At 44.8% G+C, this 26671-nt stretch overlaps 2 protein-coding genes across 3 annotated transcripts; one reads left to right on the top strand and one right to left on the bottom strand.

Annotated features, from left to right (window-relative positions):
• Window positions 1-663: 663 nt before the first annotated feature.
• On the bottom strand, window positions 664-16213 carry si:ch1073-280e3.1 (complement factor B). Of its 2 annotated transcripts, none has more exons than XM_061217827.1 (18): window positions 16120-16213; window positions 14620-14874; window positions 14066-14251; window positions 13434-13607; window positions 13186-13284; window positions 12598-12743; window positions 11722-11860; window positions 11115-11249; window positions 9589-9714; window positions 8774-8911; window positions 8051-8145; window positions 6581-6704; window positions 3729-3879; window positions 3162-3238; window positions 2277-2368; window positions 1809-1941; window positions 1462-1511; window positions 664-889 (listed from the first exon to the last, which is right to left on the bottom strand). In XM_061217827.1, exons 1-18 carry the CDS (start codon window positions 16172-16174, stop codon window positions 734-736), a joined length of 2331 nt encoding a protein of 776 aa, XP_061073811.1. In that variant the 5' UTR covers window positions 16175-16213; the 3' UTR covers window positions 664-733. The 2 variants fall into 2 exon arrangements, with proteins under 2 accessions (XP_061073811.1, XP_061073812.1); XM_061217828.1 differs by having other exon boundaries at window positions 11115-11246.
• An 862-nt stretch (window positions 16214-17075) lies between these two features.
• Window positions 17076-26552, top strand: mfrp (membrane frizzled-related protein). Its single transcript, XM_061216344.1, has 13 exons — window positions 17076-17129; window positions 17223-17364; window positions 17793-17924; window positions 18607-18765; window positions 20007-20226; window positions 20584-20714; window positions 20950-21075; window positions 21543-21619; window positions 22109-22257; window positions 23123-23253; window positions 24240-24374; window positions 25198-25325; window positions 26328-26552. Exons 1-13 carry the CDS (start codon window positions 17076-17078, stop codon window positions 26550-26552), a joined length of 1809 nt encoding a protein of 602 aa, XP_061072328.1.
• The last annotated feature ends 119 nt before the right edge of the window (window positions 26553-26671 follow it).

Genomic DNA, 26671 nt, shown 5'->3' with positions numbered 1-26671 from the left:
CACTCAAATTAATATATCATTTTTTATTTATTTATAATTGGTTTATACCTGAATACACTTTTAGTTAAAAAGATTCAAGATTTTATTCATATTAAGAATTCCCATTGATATTTACATTAAATCAGTTTGTAATTTAAGTGTGATAACCTTATATTTTTAACTCTGATGCTCTCCTTGGTTCAGTATGTCAGTAGTCCTTACATATAATTTTAAACCTTTTGTGCTGCAAACCCAAGACTGCTGCCAAACTGACATCGGATAAATCTAACTGCACAACAACACTGAACTGTCTAGTTAATTCAGTTCCCTGACTTAAGGTCTACAGATGTTGTGTTTTGTAAATGTTGCAATTGGGTTGATGAGGTTGTGAATTTCTATTTACGCATCATATGTATGGATGGGGAATGGGATGACATTTCACCTATGTTGGGCAACCCCCAATTTCTTAGACAACCCGAAGACATTAAAATACATTTATAATGCATCATACATAAAATGCCAACCCATAGACATGGGTACAATGCAAGATATGTTTAGCTGTCATTTTCAGGTATTACTAAATAACCTTGAAATCCAGCATTGTTTAGCAGAGGTAAGCTGGCAGCTTGAGCAGAATCCCAGGTTTTAGAGTGTCCCATTTATAGTACGATTTTAATAATTGAATTTCATTATAGTAGGATTTTAATAATAAAATTTTGATCACATTTTGTCTGGGATGCTACATCGTGCCGTCTCAGCTGGCGATGGGCAGGAACTCGAGTTCTTCGTTGAGGTGTTGTTTCAACCACGGCAACACGGAGAAGACGCTGATGTGGAAGTCCCGTGCGTCAGCGGGGACTGGGTCGCCGGCAGGGCACACGATCTTGTTGCCCCAGCTCACCACTGCCACCTGCGGGATAGGAGGAGCAACACCACAAGGATAGTAATTCTTGTAAGTCTATTCATGAGTACATGTTTTTCAACCTTGGCCTTGTCCAAATCGGCACACTTGTTTGCTATTCAGTATAGAAGTTGCATACAACTTGCGTTACAGCTTGTGTACTCAATGGTAGGCAAGTGTGCTGATTCGGACTCGGCCCGTGTTCCTGCACATACGTTACGCTAATTGTCCGCTAGGGGAGTCTTTGGTTGCTAGATAAATATCTTGTTGAAATATAAATATCTTGCAACCTAAGGAACCATGCTGTAAATGAACAGTATGACACAGGCATTTGAAAATAGTTCATTTAAACCAATCAAATAATAGATTGAATTGTGGTGGGAAAAGTGGCCTTGATTGGATAAACGTGCAGGTGGGAGAAACTTATAACTATAAGTGTGCCCATCTGTCCTCAAGCGTGTCAGATTACACTTCTCTCAGTTACTACTGTGTATTGAATAAGATGATGATCAGATCAGAGAAATGATCAGTGAACCAGGAGAACATTATTCATTAAAATAGCAAAAGAAATCCAATCTTACTTGGAAATAACGATGCTTCTTCCGAAGGAACAGAGACCCCCCTGAATCACCTAAAAAAATATTAAATCAAAACCATAATCATTGTAGTTATACTTTTTTTTAAAACCGTAAACCTGTTTATATCCTAGTGCAGGGGTCAGCAACAGCAAGGTTTCTACCTTAAAATCAAATCCAAGAAGCCAGCTGAGGTGAGCTGTTTAATCAACTCAATTAAAAGCCTGAGTAACCACAAAACCTTCGACCCAGGCTCTCCAAGACCAAGGTTGCCGCCCCCTGTCCTAGTGAGTCAGGCAGGCTACCTGACGGTGTTTGAGGCTTGTGTTGAGTGAGCTGAATCTCATACTCACCTTTGCACGTGAGCGAGTCTTCGTACTGCTGGGAGCCCCCGGTACAGAGAAACCTGTCTGTGATAACATCCTTCACTGATGCAGTGGTGTTCGAATTGAAGATAGTCGCTGCATGTTTGATGCAGTCCGCTCTCTGTCAGTCACATAAATTGGCTGTAATTAATGATCATTAAAACACATACTGTGTCTCACTCTCCTTAACCCCTTGAGAAAAGTAAAGAAAATCACTTGGAACTGAAACCTCCCCCCCCCCCCCCCCCGCAGGTCATAGCTCACTATTAATGGCCTGTGGCTCTGCAAGCAGCCAATCAGCAATGGAGAAGCCATGGTTGGGATGGGTGTATGGGACATGTACGAATAGTCATATTATGGTAGGCTGAACGTTTTACTCCCTTAAGGTTTTTGCAACATGGATGCTACAAAACTTTGCATGTTATGCTGATTGTTACGTGGAGAAAGAGGCCTCACCTTGGATCCTGTCTTAATGTAGGTCGTTCTTCGGGTGAATCCCTCTTTCAAGAAGTGTGCTAAGGTCTCTTCTAAGGGGAGCAGGGCCTTCTCTACACTCACCAAACAGATGCAGTATCATGAACACATGCAATAACTGCAACTATTAGCATGGAAAACTGAACAGTACTATTACCCAAGTGACTAGCTTTTGAACCAGCACCAGTCAATGAAGCAACAGTAAAATAAGAATTGCACCACGCAAAAATGTGTCATTAATGAGTAAACTTAATTCTGGAACTCACAAATGATCTATATTGGTCATCATGCCATTTTTTAAAGACGGGAGCATACACAATCAAATATAATTCCAGCTTGAGTTACAACCGGATATCCCACCTGAAATATATTGTAATCTAGAAATTATGAACCTTTCAGCAGTGTGTTTTTGAGGTCTATAAGCTACAATCATTTGTGTATTTGCCCTTATACTGTATATGTGTTGCAATGTACATATTCTGTGATCATGATAATATATTTTATTTTAATACTATTACATGGCTCAGGCAGTAAGAGCAGTTGTCTGGCAGTGGGAGGGTTTCCGGTTCGATCCCCCGCCCGGGCTGTGTCGAAGTGTCCCTGAGCAAGACACCTAAACCCCAAATGCTCCCAACGAGCTGGTCGGTGCCTTGCATGGCAGCCAATCGCCGTTGGTGTGTGAGTGTGCGTATGAATGGGTGAATGAGAAGCAGCAATTGTACAGCGCTTTGGATAAAGCCGCTGTATAAATGACAACCATTATCATTTATATTATTTTACATTGCAATAATTTCAGGTGTATTCTACTTTGGTAAAAGATTAGATGGTGAGATGCTAAATGAAGGGAGAACAGTTGGCTGTACGTACCGTGCTGATCACAGGTTGAGTTGGGGTCCATTTTGAGAGCACTGCTAGCTGGCTTTGTGCACGGCAGACAGATGGGCCTAGAGCACAATGCGTTATACTTCAGTGCAGAACCTTTGCATAGTGTAGACCGGCAGATTCATTTCAGCATTTTGCGCCAATTTCTGCTCTTAATAATTTCATATGTTCATTCATGTCTTGATCTGACATTTGTACCAGCTTGCAAACTGAGACCTCAATGTGCTCAAGTACAGTAGTGAACCTAGTTTATGGAGTTAAACTAAAACGAAAACCAACAAGCAGACTGACCCTCCAGGCCTGGAGTTGTGCATCCCTGATTGCATGGAAGCATACACGCCTGGTGAAGTGCGACCATGCAGCCACTGGAAGCATTGTTTTATCAGAAGTGCTATAGACAGATCGAGATGCAGGCAGACTGCAGGTATGCAGGCATCCAGAGGAATCATGTTCAACTGGCTAAAGCCCTACGCTCCTCTCCGATTAAGTCCCGATATTTAAGAAAAGAAAAGAAAATGGAAGAAGATATTGTGTCTCCCATGCTTAGCCCACCTGGCTTCGGCTGACAGCTTGATGCTTTCCTTTAGCTTGATCAGCGCGATGTCGTAGTCATAAAACTCCTTCACTTTCTTGTGCTGCAAACCTCTAACGTTGTACTGCGGGTGCAAGATCACAGAACTGGCTGACGTTTCTTTCTCCTTGCCTGTAGTCAGAGAGAGAGGAGAGAGATTCATTACATGCCATGCCCCTGCTTTCACTTTCATTCTACAGTGCATCCGGAAAGTATTCACAGCGCTTCACTTTTCCAACATTTTGTTATGGTACAGCCTTATTCCAAAATGGAATAAATTTGGCAAATTTATTTAAAATAAAAAAACTAAGAAATCACATGTACATAAGTATTCACAGCCTTTGCTCAATACTTTGTTGATGCACCTTTGGCAGCAATTACAGCCTCAAGTCTTTTTGAATATGATGCCACAAGCATGGCACACCTATCTTTGGGCAGTTTTGCCCATTCCTCTTTGCAGCACCTCTCAAGCTCCATCAGGTTGGATGGGGAGTGTTGGTGCACAGCCATTTTCAGATCTCTCCAGAGATGTTCAATCTGATTCAAGTCTGGGCTCTGGCTGGGCCACTCAAGGACATTCACAGAGTTGTCCTGAAGCTACTCCTTTGATATCTTGACTGTGTGCCTAGGGTCGTTGTCCTGCTGAAAGATGAACCGTCACCCCAGTCTGAGGTCAAGAGCGCTCTGGAGCAGGTTTTCATCCAGGATGTCTCTGTACATTGCTGCATTCATCTTTCCCTCAATCCTGACTAGTCTCCCAGTTCCTGCCACTGAAAAACATCCCCACAGCATGATGCTGCCACCACCATGCTTCACTGTAGGGATGGTATTGGCCAGGTGATGAGTGGTGCCTGGTTTCCTCCAAACATGACGCCTGGCATTCACGCCAAAGAGTTCAATCTTTGTCTCATCAGACCAGAGAATTTAGTTTCTCATGGTCTGAGAGTCCTTCAGGTGCCTTTTGGCAAACTCCAGGCGGGCTGCCATGTGCCTTTTACTAAGGAATGGCTTTCGTCTGGCCACTCTACCATACAGGCCTGATTGGTGGATTGCTGCAGAGATGGTTGTCCTTCTGGAAGGTTCTCCTCTCTCCACAGAGGAATGCTGGAGCTCTGACGGAGTGACCATCGGGTTCTTGGTCACCTCCCTGACTAAGGCCCTTCTCCCCCGATTGCTCAGTTTAGACGGGCGGCCAGCTCTAGGAAGAGTCCTGGTGGTTCCAAACTTCTTCCATTTATGGATGATGGAGGCCACTGTGCTCATTGGGACCTTCAAAGCAGCAGAAATTTTTCTGTACCCTTCCCCAGATTTGTGCCTACAGACAATTCCTTTGACTTCATGCTTGGTTTGTGCTCCGACATGCACTGTCAACTGTGGGACCTTATATAGACAGGTGTGTGCCTTTCCAAATCATGTCCAATCATCTGAATTTACCACAGGTGGACTCCAATTAAGCTGTAGAAACATCTCAAGGTTGATCAGTGGAAACAGGATCCACCTGAGCTCAATTTTGAGCTTCATGGCAAAGGCTGTGAATACTTATGTACATGTGATTTCTTAGTTTTTTATTTTTAATAAATTTGCAAACATTTCAAAAAAACTTATTTCATGTTGTCATTATGGGGTGTTGTGTGTAGAATTTTGAGGAAAAAAATGAATTTATTCCATTTTGGAATAAGGCTTTAACATAAGAAAATGTGGGAAAAGTGAAGCGCTGTGAATACTTTCCGGATGCACTGTATATATGCCCCCTAGTGGTACAGCTAAAGCCACATGATTTGTCCTGGTACACAGAGCTCTTCCTCTAAGACCGGGATCGGCAAATCATGATCCTCGAGGGCCAAAATGCTGGCTGTGCACCCTTCCTGTTCCTGGGAGTCTGGGGTCATTACAGTCTGGCTAATCAGTAGCATGAATTACCCAGGAGACAAGAAAACCAGGGCTGGATTTGGATCTGAGGATCAGAGTTCATGATCCCTGCTCTAAGAAGATGATTTCAAACCCTGGAGCACTACTGTGTCTGCTCAGTCAATATTCATACAGTGATCTCAAATCAGCTTAGCTCATCAGGGATACATTTTGGATCAGCACTCCTTCTCTGAAACACTTTGTGAATACTTCCTGGTTTTTAATGGGTGTCTTCAGTACCAGAGTGCTTAATTAAGTACCAGATTGGCTAAAGAGTCTGCACACCTTATTTCTGAGCCAAACTGACAGGAAAGCACAGAGGATAAAGAAAATGGTGTGTGGCCCTCCAGGACAAGTTTCAGACACTCGCTCTTAGATTAATTTGGGGAAAATGTGTTGTTTATATAGAACTTAGTTTCGATATAAACAACACATGGGCTGCCCATCCTCAGTAAAGGGGAATGTCAATGTATTATATGTTTAAAAAACCCCCCAAAAAACTGATAGTGAACCCTCATTCGGGTGTGCCAGAGTCATGCCTGGTTTTTGTGCCAGCTGAGCACCGTTTCGTTGATTAATATCTCCAGTCCGTAAAAGGCATACTATGCAGGACTGATTTTGTTGCTTCATTCCTGTGTTCACAATGAAAATAAAAAAAGTCTCCTCTCCACTCACAACCTTGTTTATACCCCCAAGATGATGAAACGAACGCATCAGCAAAAACCTTGCTATTTTGAGATCCTGTTCTCAAGAGACTGACTGACATCCGTCACATGGTCACCTGCTATAATACTGCTATAATAGTTCAGTTTTGGATGCAGCCAATACTAGCAGCATCTCTGGCACTCCATAGACCACTTCTGCATTAGAACATGAAATAAATAATCCATTTAATTTATGGCAGGAAAGATGACTGTACTCTGACCATGTATAATCTTCACAGTGCCTGGGTTCTGCACGGCTTTGGGGGTAAAACAGTGGGCTGCGGTCAGGATCCAGTTCTCAGTTACAATGGAGCCCTTGCATTTCGATGCCTGGCCAAACAGCTCCTTTGGGTTGGAGAGAGCAAAAAAGTGAATGAGTGTGTTAATTCTCCATGACAAAAATATCTGACATGCGACTCTGCCTCACAGCAACATCTGTGACTGCAGGTTTTACGAAGGAAGAAGCATATTTTTTTTACACACTCGCATAAAAAGACTGATGTAATTTTATTAAACTTCTGAAGTCATTTCTTGAACAACAAGTTGAAATTACTCCAATTACTTCAGTTGTGTCTGACATAATTGTATTTATTCTTTAAAAAAAAACAACTAATTGTGCCTCTCGATTGACAGCTTCATCACCCACGCATATGTTAGGAAGGGAGGGGGCGGTGGCTACACAGATTGTCAATGAACACAGAAATATTACAGTTTAGTCTGCATTTGCTTTGACATTCTGCGACCCTGCGAATCAAACATATTTTTTTCATTAAAAAGTACACTCCTGCTTCTTACCCATGATGCAATGCAGGGACACCTCTAGTGTACTTTTGCTTGTCAGCCAGTCTCTATTTTACACAGCCAGGTTTTTACTGAATGTCTGCCAATGTTATAGTAGCTGAGATTTCATTTTATGAATCGCATGTTATCCATTATTGCCTTTGAAATATAAAAATAAAATACATGGTTACCATTTCATTACCCATAATTCTGTGCATGTTTGTGTTGTTGCTAGGTGATTGTTCTCACCGTGATCTCTGTCAATGTTAGTGTGGTTGCTAGTTGCTAGGTAAATGCTGTCACTGTACTCACTGTCCATGTTAGTGTTAGAAACTCTGGGGGTTTTCAAGACCAGGATTGATACGGTGCCAGATACGATACTAGTTTTTAAGTAAACGAATCACTAGGTACATTTTAGTGGTAGGAAAATGGGGAGCATTGTTGGGCTGAATGACCTGTTCTCGTCATTGTTATGTTATGGCTGCTTTCACCATGGTTACTCTATCCATGTTTGTGTGGTTGCTAGGTGAATGCTCTCACTGTAGTTACCGTCCAAGTTACTGTGGTTGCTAGGTGAACGCTCTCACCATGGTCTTTGTCCATGTTAATGTGTTTGCTAGGTAAATGGTAAATGGCAGGCATTTATATAGCGCCTTTATCCAAAGCACTGTACAATTGATGCTTCTCCATTCACCCATTCATACACACACTCATACACCGACAGTGACAGTGATTGGCTGCCATGCAAGGCCCCGACCAGCTCGTCAGGAGCATTTGGGGATTAGGTGTCTTGCTCAGGGACACTTCGACACAGCCCGGGCAGGGGATCGAACCGGCAACCCTCCGACTGCCAGACGACTGCTCTTACTGCATGAGCCATGTTGCCCCTGGTGAAAGGTGAATGTTCTCACCGTGATCTCCACATGCCATGGTCTGGTGTAGTCTTTTTTGGGATTGTCGTCGCCTGCTTCCTGTGCGATGCCACACATGGTTACAGCTGAGTCACCTGATCACCAGGGGGAAATAGGCTCTAAACCAGAAGTGTCCAATCTTATTCAAAAAAGGCCCATGTGGGTACACGTATTTGTTTTAGCCCAGCACTGTTACACCTGCTTCAACTAACTAATCACTGTCTTCAATCAAGAACTTGATAAAATAGAATCAGGCTGCACCAACCTTGTACCAACCTGAAAATATGATAACCAGACTCTGATGATGTTGATAGGTCATGGACATCAGGAAGTCATGGCATGCAAAGGCTATGCAACCAAGTGTTCAAAAATGACAATGTAATCTATGATTTTGTTCATTTGTCAAATTATTTTTGAGCCCCTAAGATTGCGGGGGACTGTATAAAAAGGGCGGTAATTACTACATAATTCCCCCGATTTAGATGTAAATACCCTCAAATTAAAGTAATTTACCTCAAACTCCAATATCCTGTGGTAGACAGCTAAAATAAGAACACATTTGTCAATGTCCAAATATTTATGGACCTGACTATGTCAAGCTGGGAGCTGGTCTGAACTGGTCAACCAGCTACCAGCTGTTTCAAACCCTAGCTGGAGCTATTTTTTTCAGCGGGGTGGTTCACATGTGAGAGAAAGTGCACAGTATTGAAAAGGGCAACCCACTGATCATTTTGTCGAACACCTTCCCCAGGTCATTGTAATCTCTCAAAATGAAGATGTGCTGCTCGTCCCGTTTCTTGGATGTGAGGGCGTTGAGCTCCTTCATATTCACACCATCCCCCACTCCAAACACATAGATGTCTGTGAACACACACAATCATTACATTACATTACATTACAAGGCATTTAGCAGACACTCGTACTGTTCCAAGTCCTAGTGTGACCATACAGATACAAATGGAACCCTTGAAGAATACATCAACTTCCAAACTAGCATACCACAGTTGGCAGCTAGAATACCCCGAATACAACAATACAATATCTAATACAATAGCAATCAGACTGTGTGACACTGCGGCATGCTCGTACACATGCAAACACCACGTCTGTATTTCTTCACAGGATTACCTGCCCTGTGCACCAAATCACTGACTCATGTGACTGAGTCAGGCCCTCCACTGAAAACAGAAATTAAGTTATTCCATGACATTGAATTCTGGGAGCAGTGAATGAGTGTAACATTAATCAAACGACAATGTGTAGCCTGCAGTAAGAAGAAGGCTTGACGGACGGCTTTGACGGCTTTGGCTTCCTATGCCAGACGGTGCGTTGGAATCGCTTCTGTTGTTTCAAATTGCTGGCACAAGTGGCACTAATAGAAGGTTGCCTGGGTGATAACACCGTATTGAGTTGAATGTGACCGAATAATGTGTTCGATCACGGTGACGCGTTTCTGTGGCCTCTTGGTTCAGACGGTGTTTGTGACTCATTAATAGCACAGGCACACGCCCTGGAGTCCTCTCTGTGGTGTTTCTCACCGAGGAGATGCTCGGCTGTGTGGTCCACCAGGTCCCTCTTAGTGTCCGGCGCGCTAGGGCGGTAGCCCAGGAGGCCACGGATCTTGACTAGAACAAGCTTGGGGCTATTCCCTCTGTTGGAGTGGCCTGAACAGGAAGAGAAAGGGTGAAAAATAGGTTACATCACATACAGTACTGTGCAGAAGTGTTAGGCACCCTAGATATTATACATATGTTTATTTTATTGTGTGTGTTAGTATAAAATAACACTTTTGAGATTTACAAATATTCATTTTCCAAAATATTTTTGTACTTAATTTTAAAAAGTAACATATTAAATGGTAAATGGTCGGCATTTATATAGCGCCTTTATCCAAAGCGCTGTACAATTGATGCTTCTCATTCGCCCATTCATACACACACTCACGTACCGACGGCGATTGGCTGCCATGCAAGGCGCCAACCAGCTCGTCAGGAGCATTTCGGGGTTAGGTGTCTTGCTCAGGGACACTTCGACACAGCCCGGGTGGGGGACCGAACCGGCAACCCTCCGACCGCCAGACGACTGCTATATTACTGTAAGCAATTGACTACTTTTTACATAAAAACTTGATCAAGGCTGTCTGAGATCAGAAGCAAGCAGCCGACCAAAGTCTCAAGTTCTCCAACATTACATTACATTACATTACATTACATTACGCTACAGGCTGCCCCTGCTCCAACATGCTTGGAACAACCTCCCTGCTGACCTGCAGTTCTATAACTCAGAGAAGTGATGCAGTTTTAACGCTGAAGGGGGGTCACAAAAAATATTGATTTGATTCAGTTTTTAACTATTCTGCCAAATTACTAAAATGTAATGTAAAATGTATAGTATGTTTATTTAGGACCTTTCATTGAATAATTTTTGAAATAATTTTATCTGTACAGAATGTTATGCTAAGACTTCTTACGCCTAAGACTTCTGCACAGTACTGTATAAATAAATAAATAAATAAATAAATAAATAAATAAATAGATAATAATAATAATATAAAACATCCCACCCTCTCTGATTTATGGGACCTCTCACACAGTTCTGCTTTACTTCCTTAAAAGTTTGCATTCAAATAAGAACCCCCAGAAATAAGTATATCATCAGTATACCTCAGAGTTTTGTGGTATGGTGGGGTCAGGGCTTGCCAGCAATAGACAATAGTAAAACCAAAAGGGTTTGGAGATGCTATGTGGCCCGTTAGCGCTTTAGCTATTTTGCTATATGGGGGCAGCCTGTAGCATTGTGGCTAAGGTACATGACTGGGACTTGCAAAGCCGGGGTAGCCACCATAATATCCGCACAGCTCCTGGGCCCTTGAGCAAGATGCTTAACCCCACATTTCTCCAGGAGCGATTGTTCCCTGCTTAGTCTAATCAACTGTCAAGTCGCTTTGGATAAAAATGATATGCAATGTAATGCTGCGTTGACATCATCAGCAGCTGAGGGGCTGCTGAGAACGTTTGCCCCTCCTCCTCCTCCTCCTCCTCCTCCTATATCTTCTTGGGCTTACCATCCGTAACGATGAGCATGACGTGCTGCGTCTCGTTGAATCCGCTTTTCTTGTCCACCTGGAGGAAGCCCATTCTCTTGTACACCATTTCCAGGGCGGCGTGGGTGTTGGTGCCGGTCTTGGTCCCATGCTCTGCTAGCGACAGACAGTGAGTGGTGTTACTGAGGCGCCCTCAAACGGTCTGGGGGTGGCACACCCAGGTGCGTGAGGGGAGGAAGCCACAGCTATGCCTGTGGGCGGGGCTGCGGGTTTGCTCATCAGCTACAATTAGCACACAACCGGTTTACTCTACATGGGATTACATAACATGATAGTAATTTATCAGACACTCTTATTTACCCAGAGCGACGTACAATAATGCGTAAATCATAACCGGGGACAAGTATGCTAAAAGCCCAGGGAAGTAGGGTTCCCGGTCTTAGAGCGATCACATAGATAAATACTTGAACCTTTGCAGAATAATCAGATCAGTCCAAGTAGCAATACCACAGTTGGCAGCTAGAACACCGCAAATAGACTAAGAATAAATGAATTAAACACAAGAGCAATTATTACGTAAACTCAACACGAATTAAGAAATGAGGCTGGTATGCATGTGCAGATTTACCCTTGTAGTCAAATTCTTCAAGCTCCTGTAGGACGTGGTCCACATCGCCGCTCAGGCGGCTTGTTATTTGCACAATCTCTTTGGGCTCAGTGGCGTAGGAGATGATCTCGAACTTCATGTTAACCCGATAGCTTTCCAGCTGAAACACAAACACATGTTCAGATGGTTTGGTTAGCATACTGACTGAATGGGTCACTGATGCGTCACTGTCATCTGTTGAGCTGTGTGTATTAACACAGGACATCATGCTTATACAGTACAGTACAGTAAGTTCTCATTTGTAATAATTTAGAAATTTCTCTGAATGCAATTGACAGAATTGTATTTATTAATGTCATGTATGTAACTAGCTTATTTAATTTATTGTACATCACTTTTAGTTCCCCCTGAGAAAATGAAGTTAATCTATTCTATTCTAATATCATCTATTCTTTTATATTCTCTTCGTTTTATTTAATTTATTTATTTCAGGTAAGTTTAATTTATTTCCAATTTTCTATTTTGTGTTTTCTTCTTTTAGTATTTCCTCTTTCAACCTCTTTCTCTTTTCTTACTGCATTGCTGTGTCCATTAGGTAAAAAAAAGACGGCCGTGTGGGTCAGCAGTACATCTCTGGGAGAGAGTGCGAGGGTTCACATGGAGTTAATTCCACTCCGACAGTGTTAATACGAGTCCAGAAAGGACCCCATGTACACTGTAAGAGATAATGTAACACTGCGTTGTAGTTGCTCAGTGACATGCATAATGAGCATAAACACAAAAGACATGCATTTTAGGCTACTTGGGGGGGGGGGGGGGTTAACAGGGCGTTGCTGCAAAAGAGCGTGCATGCTCAGTCAACCTACCCTGTATAAATAAAGGCTCATAAATGCAGACCTTGTGTATGAGAGCAATGACGGCTTTTCTGGCCTTCTCGAACTCTGCCTCCTTGATGCTCCCTGACGTGTCAAGAAGGATGTAGATGTTCAGACGGCTCGGGCCGCCCCCGACGTTGATGGTCCGCCCGAAGTTGGCTGTGGTCGCTGTGTGCAGGCCAACCGAAAAATGACACAGGAAACACTCCTATTCTTACCTACACAAAGGAGTGTGTACACACACCCAACAACACGCAACGACATGTACATGGACACACGTGAACACAAACATATATGCACACACACGTTGCATTAATGGCATTTGGCAGACTCTTATCCAGAGCGACGAATAGTTGATTAGACTAAGCAAGAGACGATCGAACCGCTGACCCTGTGGGTCCCAGTCATGTACCTTAACCACTATGCTACAAGCAGCCCCACACATAGACACATGCACACAGACATATCTAAACACACACACACACACACAAATATGACATTCTAATGATGAAAAGAAACTGGCTGTAGCCTCCCCAGACATTGTAGCGAATGTATTTGTAAAATATAATGTAATGCTACACATGTCTGAGCGTCCGTGTCCCGGTCTCACCTCTCTTCTTGAATTCTGGAGAGGTGACGTCCATTACACCTGACAGAGAGCCCGCCATAGCCCGGGCCGCTGATTCGGGCACGTCAAAGGTGAACGGGGCTGGGGAGAGACCGAGGTTGATTTAAGGCAGGCTTCTGTTTGGACATGAGCGAATAATGTTTATTTCTGTTAGACCGGTGCGTCCTGCTATGTTGGTTCGGTAGGTTCCCCACACCCCCCTGACCGCCCCACCCCGCCAGCAGACTCACCCAGGCAGCGAGCTTCGGACCCACTCCACTCCCGGGACTCCAGACAGACCCGCTCAGAGGAGCCCAGTAGGACCAGGCTGGCTTGGCAGCGGTACTGGACCTTCTCACCGACCCGGAAACGGTCTCCGGTTTGCAGGGCACCCGGCGGGGTGCCTGGGTTTGAGCAGTCGTCCGCTTGGTGAGGAAGGCAGACAGACAGACGTGTGCATTCCAGCCGGTAAATGAAAACCCTGTTTTACAAATAATGCCTTACGCCCATGGTAATATCGCAGGGTTGTATAGTCTGTAGTGTTAACAGTATGTACATAAATGATAATATTGGAGGGTCTTATAGTCTATAGTGGCAACAGCATGTCCACACATGATAATACGATTGGATAGACCATGGCTGTAACAGGATTGCTTGTGTTTGTACCACTTTGTACCAGATAGCCTGTCTATTTCTGTGTAGTAAGTTGTTAATTCCATTCCAATCTGCCTGCACGCTTGTGTGCACAAATACGGCTGACCTCTGTATATTTATCCGTCTAAAGCTCGGTGTATAGAGCGCGTTGTCCCCTAAAAAGCCTGTGTCAGAGAGAAGAGTGTTTTTGGGGGTCTGTTCAGGGAGTTCTGGGGGGGTCTCCCCTCACCTTGGTCGTCACACACTGGGGCGGAGCCGGTCCACGCCCCCCAGAGGGTGCAGTTTCGCACCGCTGACCCCCGAAGGGTGAACCCATTGCGGCAGGAGAACTCCTGCACCTCCCCCGGCCGAAACCACTGGCGCCGCGGCCATAAGACCCCGTCATCCAGCTGGAGCTGGGCAGGGCACTGCATCTCTGAAAGATTCACCAACACTACTAGTCCTCACAGCCTGTCAGAGGCTTTTACGTTTGGCAGTGTTTGTGGGTAGCCTTCCAGTAGAGCGTCACTTTGAAATATCACTGCTGATTGCTGTCACAGCTGACCTAATAATAGCACTTACTTTATATGACAACTTTATGATAGGTTAGAAACGACATGCAAGTTAGGGATACAATAATAAAAATGTCCCTGATAAAAATTTGAAATTAAAATTTAAATAAACTCCATAACACCATATCAGTTCCATCTCCATCCCCAGGCCATTTGCAGCCCAAAAACATTGGCATCAGCTGGACCTCCTCAGCCAGACCAGGAGGAACGTGAGTGGCCCCCCTGACTTTACCTTTGCACGTTGCCTTAGCGACCATTCTCCCATTGGCCTGTCTCATGACAGACCACTCCCCCGAGGCACTGCAGACCCTGGTGCTGGTTGGGTAGGCGTAGTGTCCAGGCTCGCAGTGATAGGTCAGCACGCTGCCCTCGACACCCCCCTCTGAGTAGGACAGCCAGCCTCCTGTGATGGACTCGGACAGAGAGCAGTTTTTGGGGAGGTCTTCACAGTCATCGCAGTATTCTGTGTCATCCTCTTGAGTCTGCACTGTAAAATAGAGTGTAAAATAGAAATGATCATTTTGTGGTGGGGGCCACATACATCTTTTTTAAAATTTTCTTGCCACCTCAAGTCTCTGATTCAGCTCAAAATCGCAGTAGTAATATTTTATATTGTTGTCATCATTAAAGGTTTGTTAGGGGTGCAGCATTTGAAAACAAGCTGCCCTTTTATAATATTAGTAAAGGGCAGCTTGTTTTCAAATGCTGCACCCCTGACATATTGTGTAAGTGATCTTGCAGTAATGGATGTTTTTTCTTGAATTTTTTCTCGAGTTTTTTCTTGGCCTTTTCTACGGCACTTGTGTGTGACAGTTTGTCTATCATAACACTGCTTTATGCAATTCCACAGATTTGTTTATGTTACAACCATGGGAATGTATGTATTCACATTCCTCTTAAACCCTTTAACCAAGTAAAGAGCCATGGAAAACCAAACGGTCGAGCAGAACATTAAAGGGTCAACTTAGCTAACCTTATACACTATTGCACTCCAGATAAGGGCACCTTCTAAATGAATAGGCCTATATGTAACATTTTAAGATAAGCAATCAATACCATGCAGTCATTTGAAAAGGATATTTTAACAAAATGTCCCTGTCTCTGTCTCAGCCTGTGGCATAAGGAGAAAGGAGCGGAAAGACAGTTTACATCCATTCAATGCGATTTACACTCACCAAGCACTTTGTTAGGTAAACATAAAGTAGCCTGAACATTTTTACTTTATTACACCTGCTTATTCATTCATTAATTATCTAATCAGCCAATTGTGTGGCAGCAGTGCAATGCATACAATCATGTAGATACGGGTGAGGAGCTTCAGTTAATGTTCACATCAACCAACAGAATTGGGAATAAATGTGATCTGCTGGGATTTTCACGCACACTAGTCTCTAGAGTCGGCAAAGAATGGTGCAAAAAAAAAAAAAACTAAACAAAAAAATCCACTGAGCAGCAGTTCTGCAGACAGAAACGCCTCGTTAATGAGAGACGTCAGAGGATAATGGCCAGACTGGTCAAAGCTGACAGGAAGGTGACAGTAATGCCGATCTCTGAACACACAATGCCTCATAACTCCAAATGGATAGGCTGCAACAATAAAAGTCTAAAAAAATAAGTCAAATAAGTCTAATAAATACCCAATAAAGTGCTCCGTGAGTGTATATTCACAGTTGAGGCATTATTTCAATGTGGCAGTAATGTCAGTAGACGATAGATGGGCGTAAATTCCTACCTGCAGATATCAGTAAGAAGGCTCCGCACAGCGCAGTCAGAGTAAAGGCCTGCATGCTGGTTTCCCGTAAATGAGCACCTGTAGCTCTGAAATATCACCCATATTTGCCGAAGGTTTATTCATTAACCCTCAACTGCAAACAAGATGCAGCAGTTTGTTTTTTTTATTTTAGCAGATTTGTAATGCTGTGAAGCCCTTTGGTTTTGCTTTGATAATGTGGGGTATTCAAAAAATTCACCTCTTCAAATCAAAAACTAATTAATTTTCATACAAAACATCAAACTGTCAAAAACATAATAAAAAATCGAGATGCAACATTCTATGGATAAATAATGACGACGAAATAAAAAATAGTCTGAAATAAAAGTGTACGTAATGATTTACGCGGGAAATGCAGACGGTGAAAAACACAAATCAACTCACTGATGGGTAGTAAATGTAATATTTTTTCTTGTGTGTTCTAAAACGGTTTTGGGGATTATGAGATCATTAAGAGTCTTAGAGAATTTACTTGGTCCACGGCTCCCCGTGGGCCCCCTCCAAACTAGCTCATACCTCTCAGCTGACTCGGCTTTGCAGAAAACGAGAGGAGAGTGGGGTCCTTTATTGCAAACTACTCAACCTCAACAAAAAATAAAACACGGCACATCTACCTCACTGAAAGCGAAACAGCGATACATGCATGTCCTTGATTTGTGGATATAAATTCAACCAAAATGCTGCTTTTGACAAGATTGTGAATATAAATCTGACCGAAAACATTTTCTTCACTGGGACATTTGTGCTTTCCGTGACAGTTATGTCATAAAGCACAGATTTCTGATTTGTGCAAATGTACCATCTTTTCTTCTTGTTATTATTATTTTACTGGTATTGCGATACTGTTGGAAAACTCACTGGGGACTGGTATGCTAAATGTCAGGTTTTAAAACTAAGACCTGTTATCACTGCCAAATATGACGGACCTCACTGAAGTCACCGTGGAAACGGAAACCGCGGACATGTACGAGGTAGGATAGAAATGGTAATGAAATAAAATAATCAGTCATTTTTCACGTTTGAAATTACATTACGCATAACCCTAGTTACTTGCTGAATCCCAGACAGTGTTCTGCAATCCTGCGTTTGAACCGGAGAGCGATCGTGAGTGTGAAGAGGTCAGGGAAGTGGGAAAAACCCTGAACACAGCCGAGCCAAAGCAGAGACCTGCCGCCATTGAGTTCATCGACCCTAGAAATCGCACCAGTAAGTGTCGCTTGTCTTTATTGCGCACTTTATTGCGGCTGAATGTTACGTGCATTTACGGTTTCTATGATATTTGGGAGAGGTTTGAGAAGTTGGCATGTGTTTAAATGACCGTAGTCCTGACGGATGGCTGTCCTCTGATTTTTTGAACTTATGATGAAGCTGCGTGAGCTACCAAAGCTAGAAGGTGAAAACACCAGTACTTTTTTCGATGTGGGTGCCTCTTGCCTAGAGTATACATTGTGGAGTGGAGTTGTTTTTTTGGATTAGTGTTTTGGGTCACATTTATAGCCCGTCCCTGTAACCATAGCGACAATGCACTCTACATTGTCCCGGGACCAGAAATGTCATTGGTTTGTCCACAGAAACAGAGACAGCATTTTGAGCGGACCCTTCCTCTCCTCTGTCTCTCAATGTGTCATTCCCAGGTCGCGGTGCGCTCAGCGTGTGTGCGATGCGTCTCTCTGGCCCCTGGTCTGGGTGGGGGGCCGTGGTGGTTTCGGTGTCTGTGCTGCTGCTGGTGGCGGCCCTGGGCTTGGCTCTGGGGCTCATCTTCACACGTGAGTACAGGGCATACAAGGACCTGGGATAACACAATATGAATGTGCCGGGGCGTAGCGGTTAAGGTCCATGACTGGGACCCGCAAGGTTGGTGGTTTAGTCCCCTCGGTCTGATCCAACTGTAAGTTGCTTCGGATAAAATCATCAGCTAAATAACGTGTAATGGAGTGTGATGCTGTGGCCATGATCTCACAATGCAGAGGCAATCATGCATAATGGTGGATACATTCTGGCTGTTCCTCTTTCCCTGTGGAAAAGACCAGAATTGCCAAGTGTCCATCTATCAATGTTGGTGTTGATCTGTTGGCTATTATCAACACATGCCATGATTGGTGCATGATCTGTGAGTGAGGTGACATCATCTATAATAATATTCCCAGCAACAACAAGGAACTGTGCATGTCGCTCTATCACACAATTTCACACACACACACACTCACACACACACACACACATGCACATACACACGGTCCTGTGTGTGTAGTTCCATCACACAATAGCGCACACGCTCGCATGCACACACATACATGCACGTATTATGGATCAAAAATGTAATTTGGGATACAGTTTGCATTTAATAATAATAATAATAATAATAATAATAATCGGCAACATTATTTACAGTGAGTTAAGTTCATTATTGTTTAAACTTCTTGTCCTTCCGTTTTTCTTACCGTGCAGAATTAGATGAACAGCAGTCTCAGGAAAGGGGGCTTGGGACCCCCGTAGATTTGTGGAGCGGTGGTCTGCCAGCAGGATTACCCCCTCATCCCACAAACACCAGTCCCCCTCACAGCACTGCAGACTCTCAACCAACAGGGGGCGCTGACTCTACAAACAGTGAGTCTACAGCAGTCGGAGCATTCTAATCAGTATTTTTTAATACCTGTTTTTTTTTTTTTTTACAATTGTATTTTTAAATATTGAGTTGACTTTCTCAAAACTTTCTCTTCATACAACTCCCAGCACGCTGCTTGGCACAACAGTTCATTTCATGTTCAAAATGTACCCGAACTACCAAAACCAAAAATGTCTCAAAATAAATTGATTCGGCAAATCACAAGCACTACTTTTCTTCCAACAAGAATACATTGTCAGTCATAGCACAATGAGCAAAAAAAAACCCCACTAACAACTAGTGGCATTACAGGGGATGCACTATTTTTGACAATCTTTAAGACATATTCACAGTTTGGTCCACAAAGACTGCTGTTGTGCTAACTGTTTGCTAACTGAAAATGTAAACTTGTTATAAAAAAAACTGTAATAAATTTACTCTCATATGATATCATAAATAATATCTGGGCTTGGTAAACAGGGGTCTAAATACAAAACAGAAAAATATTTTAAGGGTTTATAAATGGCATATTTTAGACATTTGGTTAAAAGCACAAGTAAAGTAGGGTTTTGTGAACAGTCCCTGTCCTGATGGGTCCAACCAAACATTGTTCATTGAGTTTAAATTTCACATTTTGGTCAATGGCCCATTTCTTGTTGTTAATTTCTAACCCAACATAAGGCACAGAACAAACATTTGTTTCTGAATTTTCATCAGTGACGCAGTGTTCTGTAAGTGACCTTTCTGTTTCCCTGATATTCCCTCCTCCTTCTCACTCTGTCCCTCCATCTCTCCCTCACATTCTCTCTCACTCTCTCCCAATCTATCTCATTGTAACTCTCCATCTCTCTCTCACACTCACTCTCTCTTACTCTCTCATTGTCACTCTCTCCATCTCTCTCACACACTCACTCTCTCTCAATCTCTGTCTCACACACGCACACTCTCTCACTCTCTCCCAATCTCTCATTCTAACTCTCTCCCTCCATCTCTTTCACACTCTCACTCTCTCCCAATCTCTTTCACACACACGCACACTCTCTTACTCTCTCTCCCAATCTCTCTCATTCTAACACTCTCTCCCTCTATCTCTCTCACACACACTCACTCTCTCCCAATCTCTCACACACTCTCTCTCTCACTCTCTCACTCTCTCTCACACACACACACTCCTTCTCTTTTTCTCTGCGGTTCTTCCATCCCGCTCTCCCCTCTTCCTCCTCCCATCTTGGGCCTGTCTCAGAGTGCGGGGGCGTCCTGGACCAGCCAGACGGCAGCTTCAGTTCCCCCGGCCACCCGGGCCAGTACCCCGCGGACTCCCTGTGTGTGTGGGTGATCCAGGCGCGACCCCCTGCCCTGGTCCAGCTGCGTGTGACCTCCCTGGGTGTGGAGGGGCCCTCTCCCTGCCTCTTCGACTGGCTGGAGCTCCGCGAGGAACAGGAGGACACCACGTCGATCACCAGGTCTGCACAGCCCATGTCCCTGGTGCTCCAGCGACCCCTTAGCCTCCACATTAGCCCGTTCCCACTCAGCCTTTTCTACACTATGAGCACAAAGCGTAAGCAGCAGTATTCATTAATGCTGCTCACAGTCAGTTAAAGGGCTGCATCGTCTCCAGCCCCGGACTGTAATGCAGGGCAATCAGGGCCTGCTTGTATGCAGCAAAGCTCCCCACCGAGTGCCTCCCCCCACCCTCGAAACAGCGCCCCAATCATGCCACCACCTGACTTAATCAATCTAATTTCTAATAGCAGTTATGAGGCTGTGATAGAGACGGGAGGCGCTAGCGTCTTTCCTCCTCTCCTCCCTTTGTCCTGCAGGTTCTGCGGGAATGTAGCGCCCCCTACGGTGAACACCAACAGCAGCACCGTGTGGGTGACCTTCCGCTCGGACAGCAGCATCGCAGGCAGCGGGTTTTCTGCCCAGTACCAGGCCATCCTGCCCAGGCAGAGTGAGTGCTGTCCGGGGGAGAAGCCCCACCTCACCGGGGCAGGCTGGGCTGAACCAGGCCCCGGGCTGTGGGCCCGAGGAGAACAGAGGAGCATGCTGGGATTGTAAAATGTCACAATAAAAATGTCACTAAAACGTAAAACTGGAGGGCCAACAGACAATTCAAATTACTGATGGCAAGCCTGGGTGGGCTGAAAGGTGTGGTATATTCTTATGTTCTTATGTTATGTTTTAAGAGAGCTGCTCCCGGGATGAGTTCTTGTGTGACGGTGGTCGGTGTCTCCTGCCGATTTCGGTGTGTGACGGACGCCCCAACTGCCAGGACCACAGTGACGAGGCCAACTGCAGCCACAAGCACAAAGGTCAGGAGCTGGACTCACTGTTTCTCTACTCACTGTTTCACTTTTCACTGTTTGTGAATTATAGGCATATATAAATGTGTGTACACTAGTTTTAGAGAGAGGACAGTTTTGTACACATTTTGCAACTCTTGGTCAAACAGGTGTGGGGAGCAGGGCTCACAAATGTCAAACTCTTATCATGTGCATATCTAGCACTGCCAGGTGGACAATCTCTGCTATATTTTAACTGAGGCAAGACTTACCAGGTATACCAGGAAATAATACTAGCAGCCAATGCAGAGAAAAACCTTTTGAACCTTCAAAACGCAACAGAGTTCCAGCAGTTATTGGCTGACATTCTGTTCATGTTGTTACAAAATTTTTGTTGTTGCTACTAAATTGTGCTACAGTCTTTGTTGTGCTACTGTTGTAGTTCTGCTGTATTAGTGCGGTATTGGTGTTGTTTGAGTCTATTTTTGTTTGGGCAGAGTGTGGTGGGCAGAAAACCGGACTTGAGGGCTCTCTGTCCAGTCCAAACCACCCCAAGCCTTATCCTCACCAACAGGTAAATCGCAAACAGCCAGAGCAGCTGTATACACTCACCAACGGATAAACCCTCATCAACTGTCTTAATTTACACACACCAACTAAGTTATTCAAGTATACCAGCTCAGCCATATCACAGTTTTTTATTTATGCATAAGTTGACTGAGCACACATGCTCTTTTGCAGCAACGCCCTGTTAATGCCCCCCCAAGTAGCCTAACGTGCATGTCTTTGTATGGTGGGTGGAAACCGGAGTACCCAGAGGAAACGCACACAAACACAGGGAGAACATGCAGAATCCACACCGAAAGGCCCAGGCCAGGATTAGAACCCCGGACCGTTCTTGCTATGAGGCGACAGTGCGATCCACTGTGCCACCACGCCACCCTACTGCAACAAAGCAGCCTTCCTCAGGAGGTCCCGTCTCAAACAGCTGAGTCCACATTGAGTTGCGTTTCACTCCGCGTGTCCCCTGGGACCGTCCCCCCTCTCTCTCTCTCTTACTCAGCTCTGCACGTGGAGGATCTCGGCGGCCGAGGGTCACGTGATCCGGCTGACCTTCCGGAACTTCAGCCTGGAGACGCAGGACGTGTGCGAGTTCGACTACGTGGAGGTGCACGACGGCGGCGACGTGGGGGACGGGACCGTCCTGGGCAGGTCAGACGCCCCCGCGGCTCCACACACCACCTTTCAGAACCCCACCTACTCCTGTAATGACGGGGGCGACATTGGCACAGGCGGTAAGAGCGGTCGTCTGGCAGTCGGAGGGTTGCCGGTTCGATCTCCCGCCCTGGGTGTGTTGAAATGTCCATGAGCAAGACACCTAACCCCCAAATGCTCCTAACGAGCTGGTTGGTGCCTTGCATTGCAGCCAATCACTGTTGGTGTGTGTGTGTGTGAATGGGTGAATGAGAAGCATCAATTGTACAGCGCTTTGGATAAAGGCGCTCTATAAACCATTTAATGATGTGTCCTTTGAAAAACAGATTTTCAATCACAAGGGACTTCCTGGTTAAATAAGGGTTAAATTAATAAATAAAATGGTAACACTTTACAGCCTGTTAATTACTTTAACTAATTGTGTAATTATTAGCTATTATAACTACTTTGATTGGTCCACTAAATAACTATACTGTACTGTCATGTCATTTCAGTAGTAAGTAATTTGAAACAAGGTCAGTAAGTACTATATGTAAGAACTATATAAATACTGTAAATTTTACAGCCTGTTTCATAGTACTTACCTCTGAAATCAAAGGAGTTAGAATAAGTATCTGGTATTTACCCAGTGAAATAAGGCCTGTAAAATAAAGTGTTACCAATAAAATCTCTAGCTGCTGAATGAGGTGTGCTTGTTAAGAGTTTTGAGTGAAAGGCTACAGGACGGTACATCTCCAGTACCAGGGTTGGGCAGCCTACCCTACTGTGTCAAGTCTGCAGTCTCAGCACAAGGATCTCCACAATGCAGGGGCGATGGGCTCGGTCATATGAAAGTCCCATAAGCTGGTCTCTCCTTTCCCAGGTTCTGTGGGACCAGTCTGCCCCCTGATCTCACTTCCTCCGGGCCTGTTATGACCGTGCTGTTTGTGGCCGATGAGGGCGTGGCGGACAGCGGCTTCTACGCCACCTACCGCGCCATCGCCCTGTCTGAGAGTAAGTTCTTCTGGAGGGGCATCCCAAATGTTAATGACACGGTGGCCATTCTTAATTTCTATTGCTCATTAATTTAGTACTGCAGATTTTGCGGTTGCGGTTCATGATCAACCTTTATTCATCAGAACCATAAGTAAACGATTGGACAAAGCTGGGAGTTACATATAGTATCATGTAAGTAATCAGTGATTTAGTGTTTCATCAGTTTCATTAGTGTGCTAAGAGGTGTGCGCACACATGCTAGGAGATGCGTATAAATGTGCTAGGACAGCAGTCATCAAATCTGGACCTTGAATCCAACTCTTTTCTTCCAGGTAGTTAGCTGAACAATTAGTGCTACTGATTGGTTAGGCTGTCTTCACCCCTGACTCCCAGGTAAAGGGAGGGTGGAAAACCAGCAGTTCTTCAACATTGAGGACCGTGATTTGATGATCGGAGTTAGGGGATATGTGTAGATACATCAGATGTGCGTAGATTTGCATAGATGTGCTATTGGATGTGTGTACTGTAGATGTGGGACTGGATGTGTGTAGATGTGTGTATATGTGCTAGTGGATGTGTGTACTGTAGATGTGGGACTGGATGTATGTAGATGTGTTAGATATGTGTATATGTGCTAGTGGATGTGTGTATATGTGCTAGTGGGTGTGTGTATATGTGCTAGTGGAGGTGTGTATATGTGCTAGTGGATGTGTGTATATGTGCTAGTGGATGTGTGTGTATGTGCTAGTGGATGTGTGTATATGTACTAGTGGGTGTGTGTATATGTGCTAGTGGATGTGTGTGTATGTGCTAGTGGGTGTGTGTAGATGTGCTAGTGGATGTGTGTATATGTGCTAGTGGATGTGTGTGTATGTGCTAGTGGATGTGTGTAGATGTGTGTACTGTAGATGTTGGACTGTGTGTGTGTAGATGTGTGCTGATGTGTGTAGATGTGCTAGTGGATGTGCTCGCACTAACACTGAGGCGTCTGCTCCACATGTCAGGAACGTGCAGCCCCGCGCAGTTTGCATGTGGCAGTGGCGAGTGCCTGCACCGGGAGTGGCTGTGTGACGGCTGGATCGACTGCGCAGATGGCACGGATGAGCAACGCTGTGAAAACACCACCTACCCCCCCTTCAGTGAGCAACATCCGCCCCTCAGCGTATGCTGTTTCTCTCATACAGTACACAACATTCCTGCAACCTTCTAAAACATCTGGGGGCCGTGTTGGCACAACAGGCTAGGAGGCAGCGGACTTGTGGTTGCACCAAGGACTGGGGTTTGATTCCCGGTCCTGCCGAAAGCCAAGTTTGGCTGGCTCTTGTGGAGCGGCATAATTGGCTCGCTGCTCCAGAGGGAGGGACCTGGCAGGGTTAGGATCGCTGCCATGACAGCACCCCGGGCTGTTAAAGCTAAATTAAAACTTTCTAAAACATCTGTCTGGCAGAAGCACTCTGTGCTGTTATTTAGGGCCACAACCTTACCTGGGCCACACAATTTGTTTTACATTACATGTTATTTAGTTATGTGGGGTTAAGGGCCTTGCTCAAAGGCTTAACACCTGCACAGATATTATCGTGGCTACACTGGGGATTGAACCGCCAACCTTGATGGTCCCAGTCACGTACCTTGACCGCTAGGCTGCAGGCTGAGATTGAGCACGTTGGGGCCACAAAAACATTCTAATTTACTGTTGCTACAGCGGCTTTGTTAGATTGGGGTGAATAACAACACTATAGCGACATTTTCTCCAAACTAGACTGGAACAAGCTGCTTACATAGCTGGCTATTCTAGCAACTGTATTGAATGAAATGATGCACCTTATCATAGGAACCAGCCCAGTAATTGAACCCACAACCTTCTGGTCCCAACTGAGTTCCCAAATTCCTCTGTGACACTGTTCTTCAGCATTATTGCGTCTTCAAATATGCTTTGCCATGTGTACCTGATGCCCACCCCAGCCTCTGCCTGCGAGCCCATCCAGGTGGAGATGTGTCAGGACCTCAGCTACAACCTCACCTCCTTCCCCAACATCTGGCTGTCCCTCTCCGACCAGCGGGAGGCAGCGGAGGTTCTCCGGCAGTACCGGGTGAGCCCGCCGGCCTTTCAACAGGGAGAACACTTAGTGGGCACCAACACTTCAGCCATCTTTATTGTTGTGTCTCTTCCCCGAGTGATGTATTATAATATACACTCACCGAGCACTTTATTAGGAAAATGTTTACTTTATTACACATACTTATTTGTGCAATTATCTAAGCAGCCAATTGTGTGGCAGCAGTGCAATGAATACAATCATGTACATCTGGGTCAGGGGCTTCAGTTAATGTTCACATCAACCATCAGAATGGGGGAAAAATGTGGTCGAAGTGACTTTGACCATGGAATGATTGTTGGTGGCAGACAGGGCGGTTTGAGTATCTCAGAAATGGCTGATCCCCAGGGATTTTCACACACACTAGTCTCTTCAGTTTGCAAATAATTGTGCAAAAATTCTTTTACAAAATGAGTTCTGCAAACAGAAACTCTTAATGAGAGATGTCAGAGGAGAATGGCCAGACTGGTCAAAGCTGACAGGAAAATGACAGCAATGCAAATAAGCACACATTACAACAGTGATATGCAGAAGAACATCTCTGAACACACAGCACATAACTCCCAAGTGGATAGGCTTCAGCACTACAAGTAAAAAAAAAAGAAACGTAATGGGCTGGTTTGAAAGACACAGATTAGTCCTCCATTCAAATTTGAATTTAGTCTAGGAGTAGGCTGAATCTGTGTCTGTCAGGCCCAACATATATTCCTGAATCATATTACCGATATGAACATTTATTCAAGTCTTTATAGGCCTTATTCGTGTATTTCTGTATTATAAGTTAATATTATTAATATATTAATTGTGTTCAGCATTCACTCAGTGAAAAATGTACTGATTTTAGGGACCGAGTGCATGTTGTGCCTTACAGTGGCACACGTGCATCACAAAAGCAGTTCCTGGTGAAATGTGAGACGTGGGCTCTGTGAGATGCAGGCTCTGTGAGATGCAGGCTCTGTGAGATGCGGCCCGTGTGACTGATGTTGGTCGTGCCAGGTGCTGACGGAGCTGCCGTGTTTCCAGTCCCTGCGCAGGCTAGCGTGTGGGCTGTTCGTGCCCCAGTGCAGCCCGCACGGAGGAGTGCTGCAGCCCTGCAGGTCCGTGTGTCTCTCCGCCCAGCAGCAGTGCAGCCATGCCCTGGAGCAGCTCAGCCTGGCCTGGCCCTTCAACTGCCACCTCTCCCCCGACTCCCACAACCCTGTGGAGTGCTCTCTCCCCTAACCCCGTCCCCCGGGGACTTGCCTGGCTCCAGCCCTTTTAGTCAACCCTGAATTATTTTCACAACTAATTTTCTAAATACGTCTCCACCATATGACCTGGGGCCTGTTCCGTGAAGCAGG

The sequence above is a fragment of the Conger conger genome, chromosome 13 (assembly GCF_963514075.1).
Source record: "Conger conger chromosome 13, fConCon1.1, whole genome shotgun sequence".
Taxonomy (NCBI): domain Eukaryota; kingdom Metazoa; phylum Chordata; class Actinopteri; order Anguilliformes; family Congridae; genus Conger; species Conger conger.
Note: the sequence above shows the minus strand (reverse complement) of the source record. Positions and strands in the feature narration are given on the sequence as shown.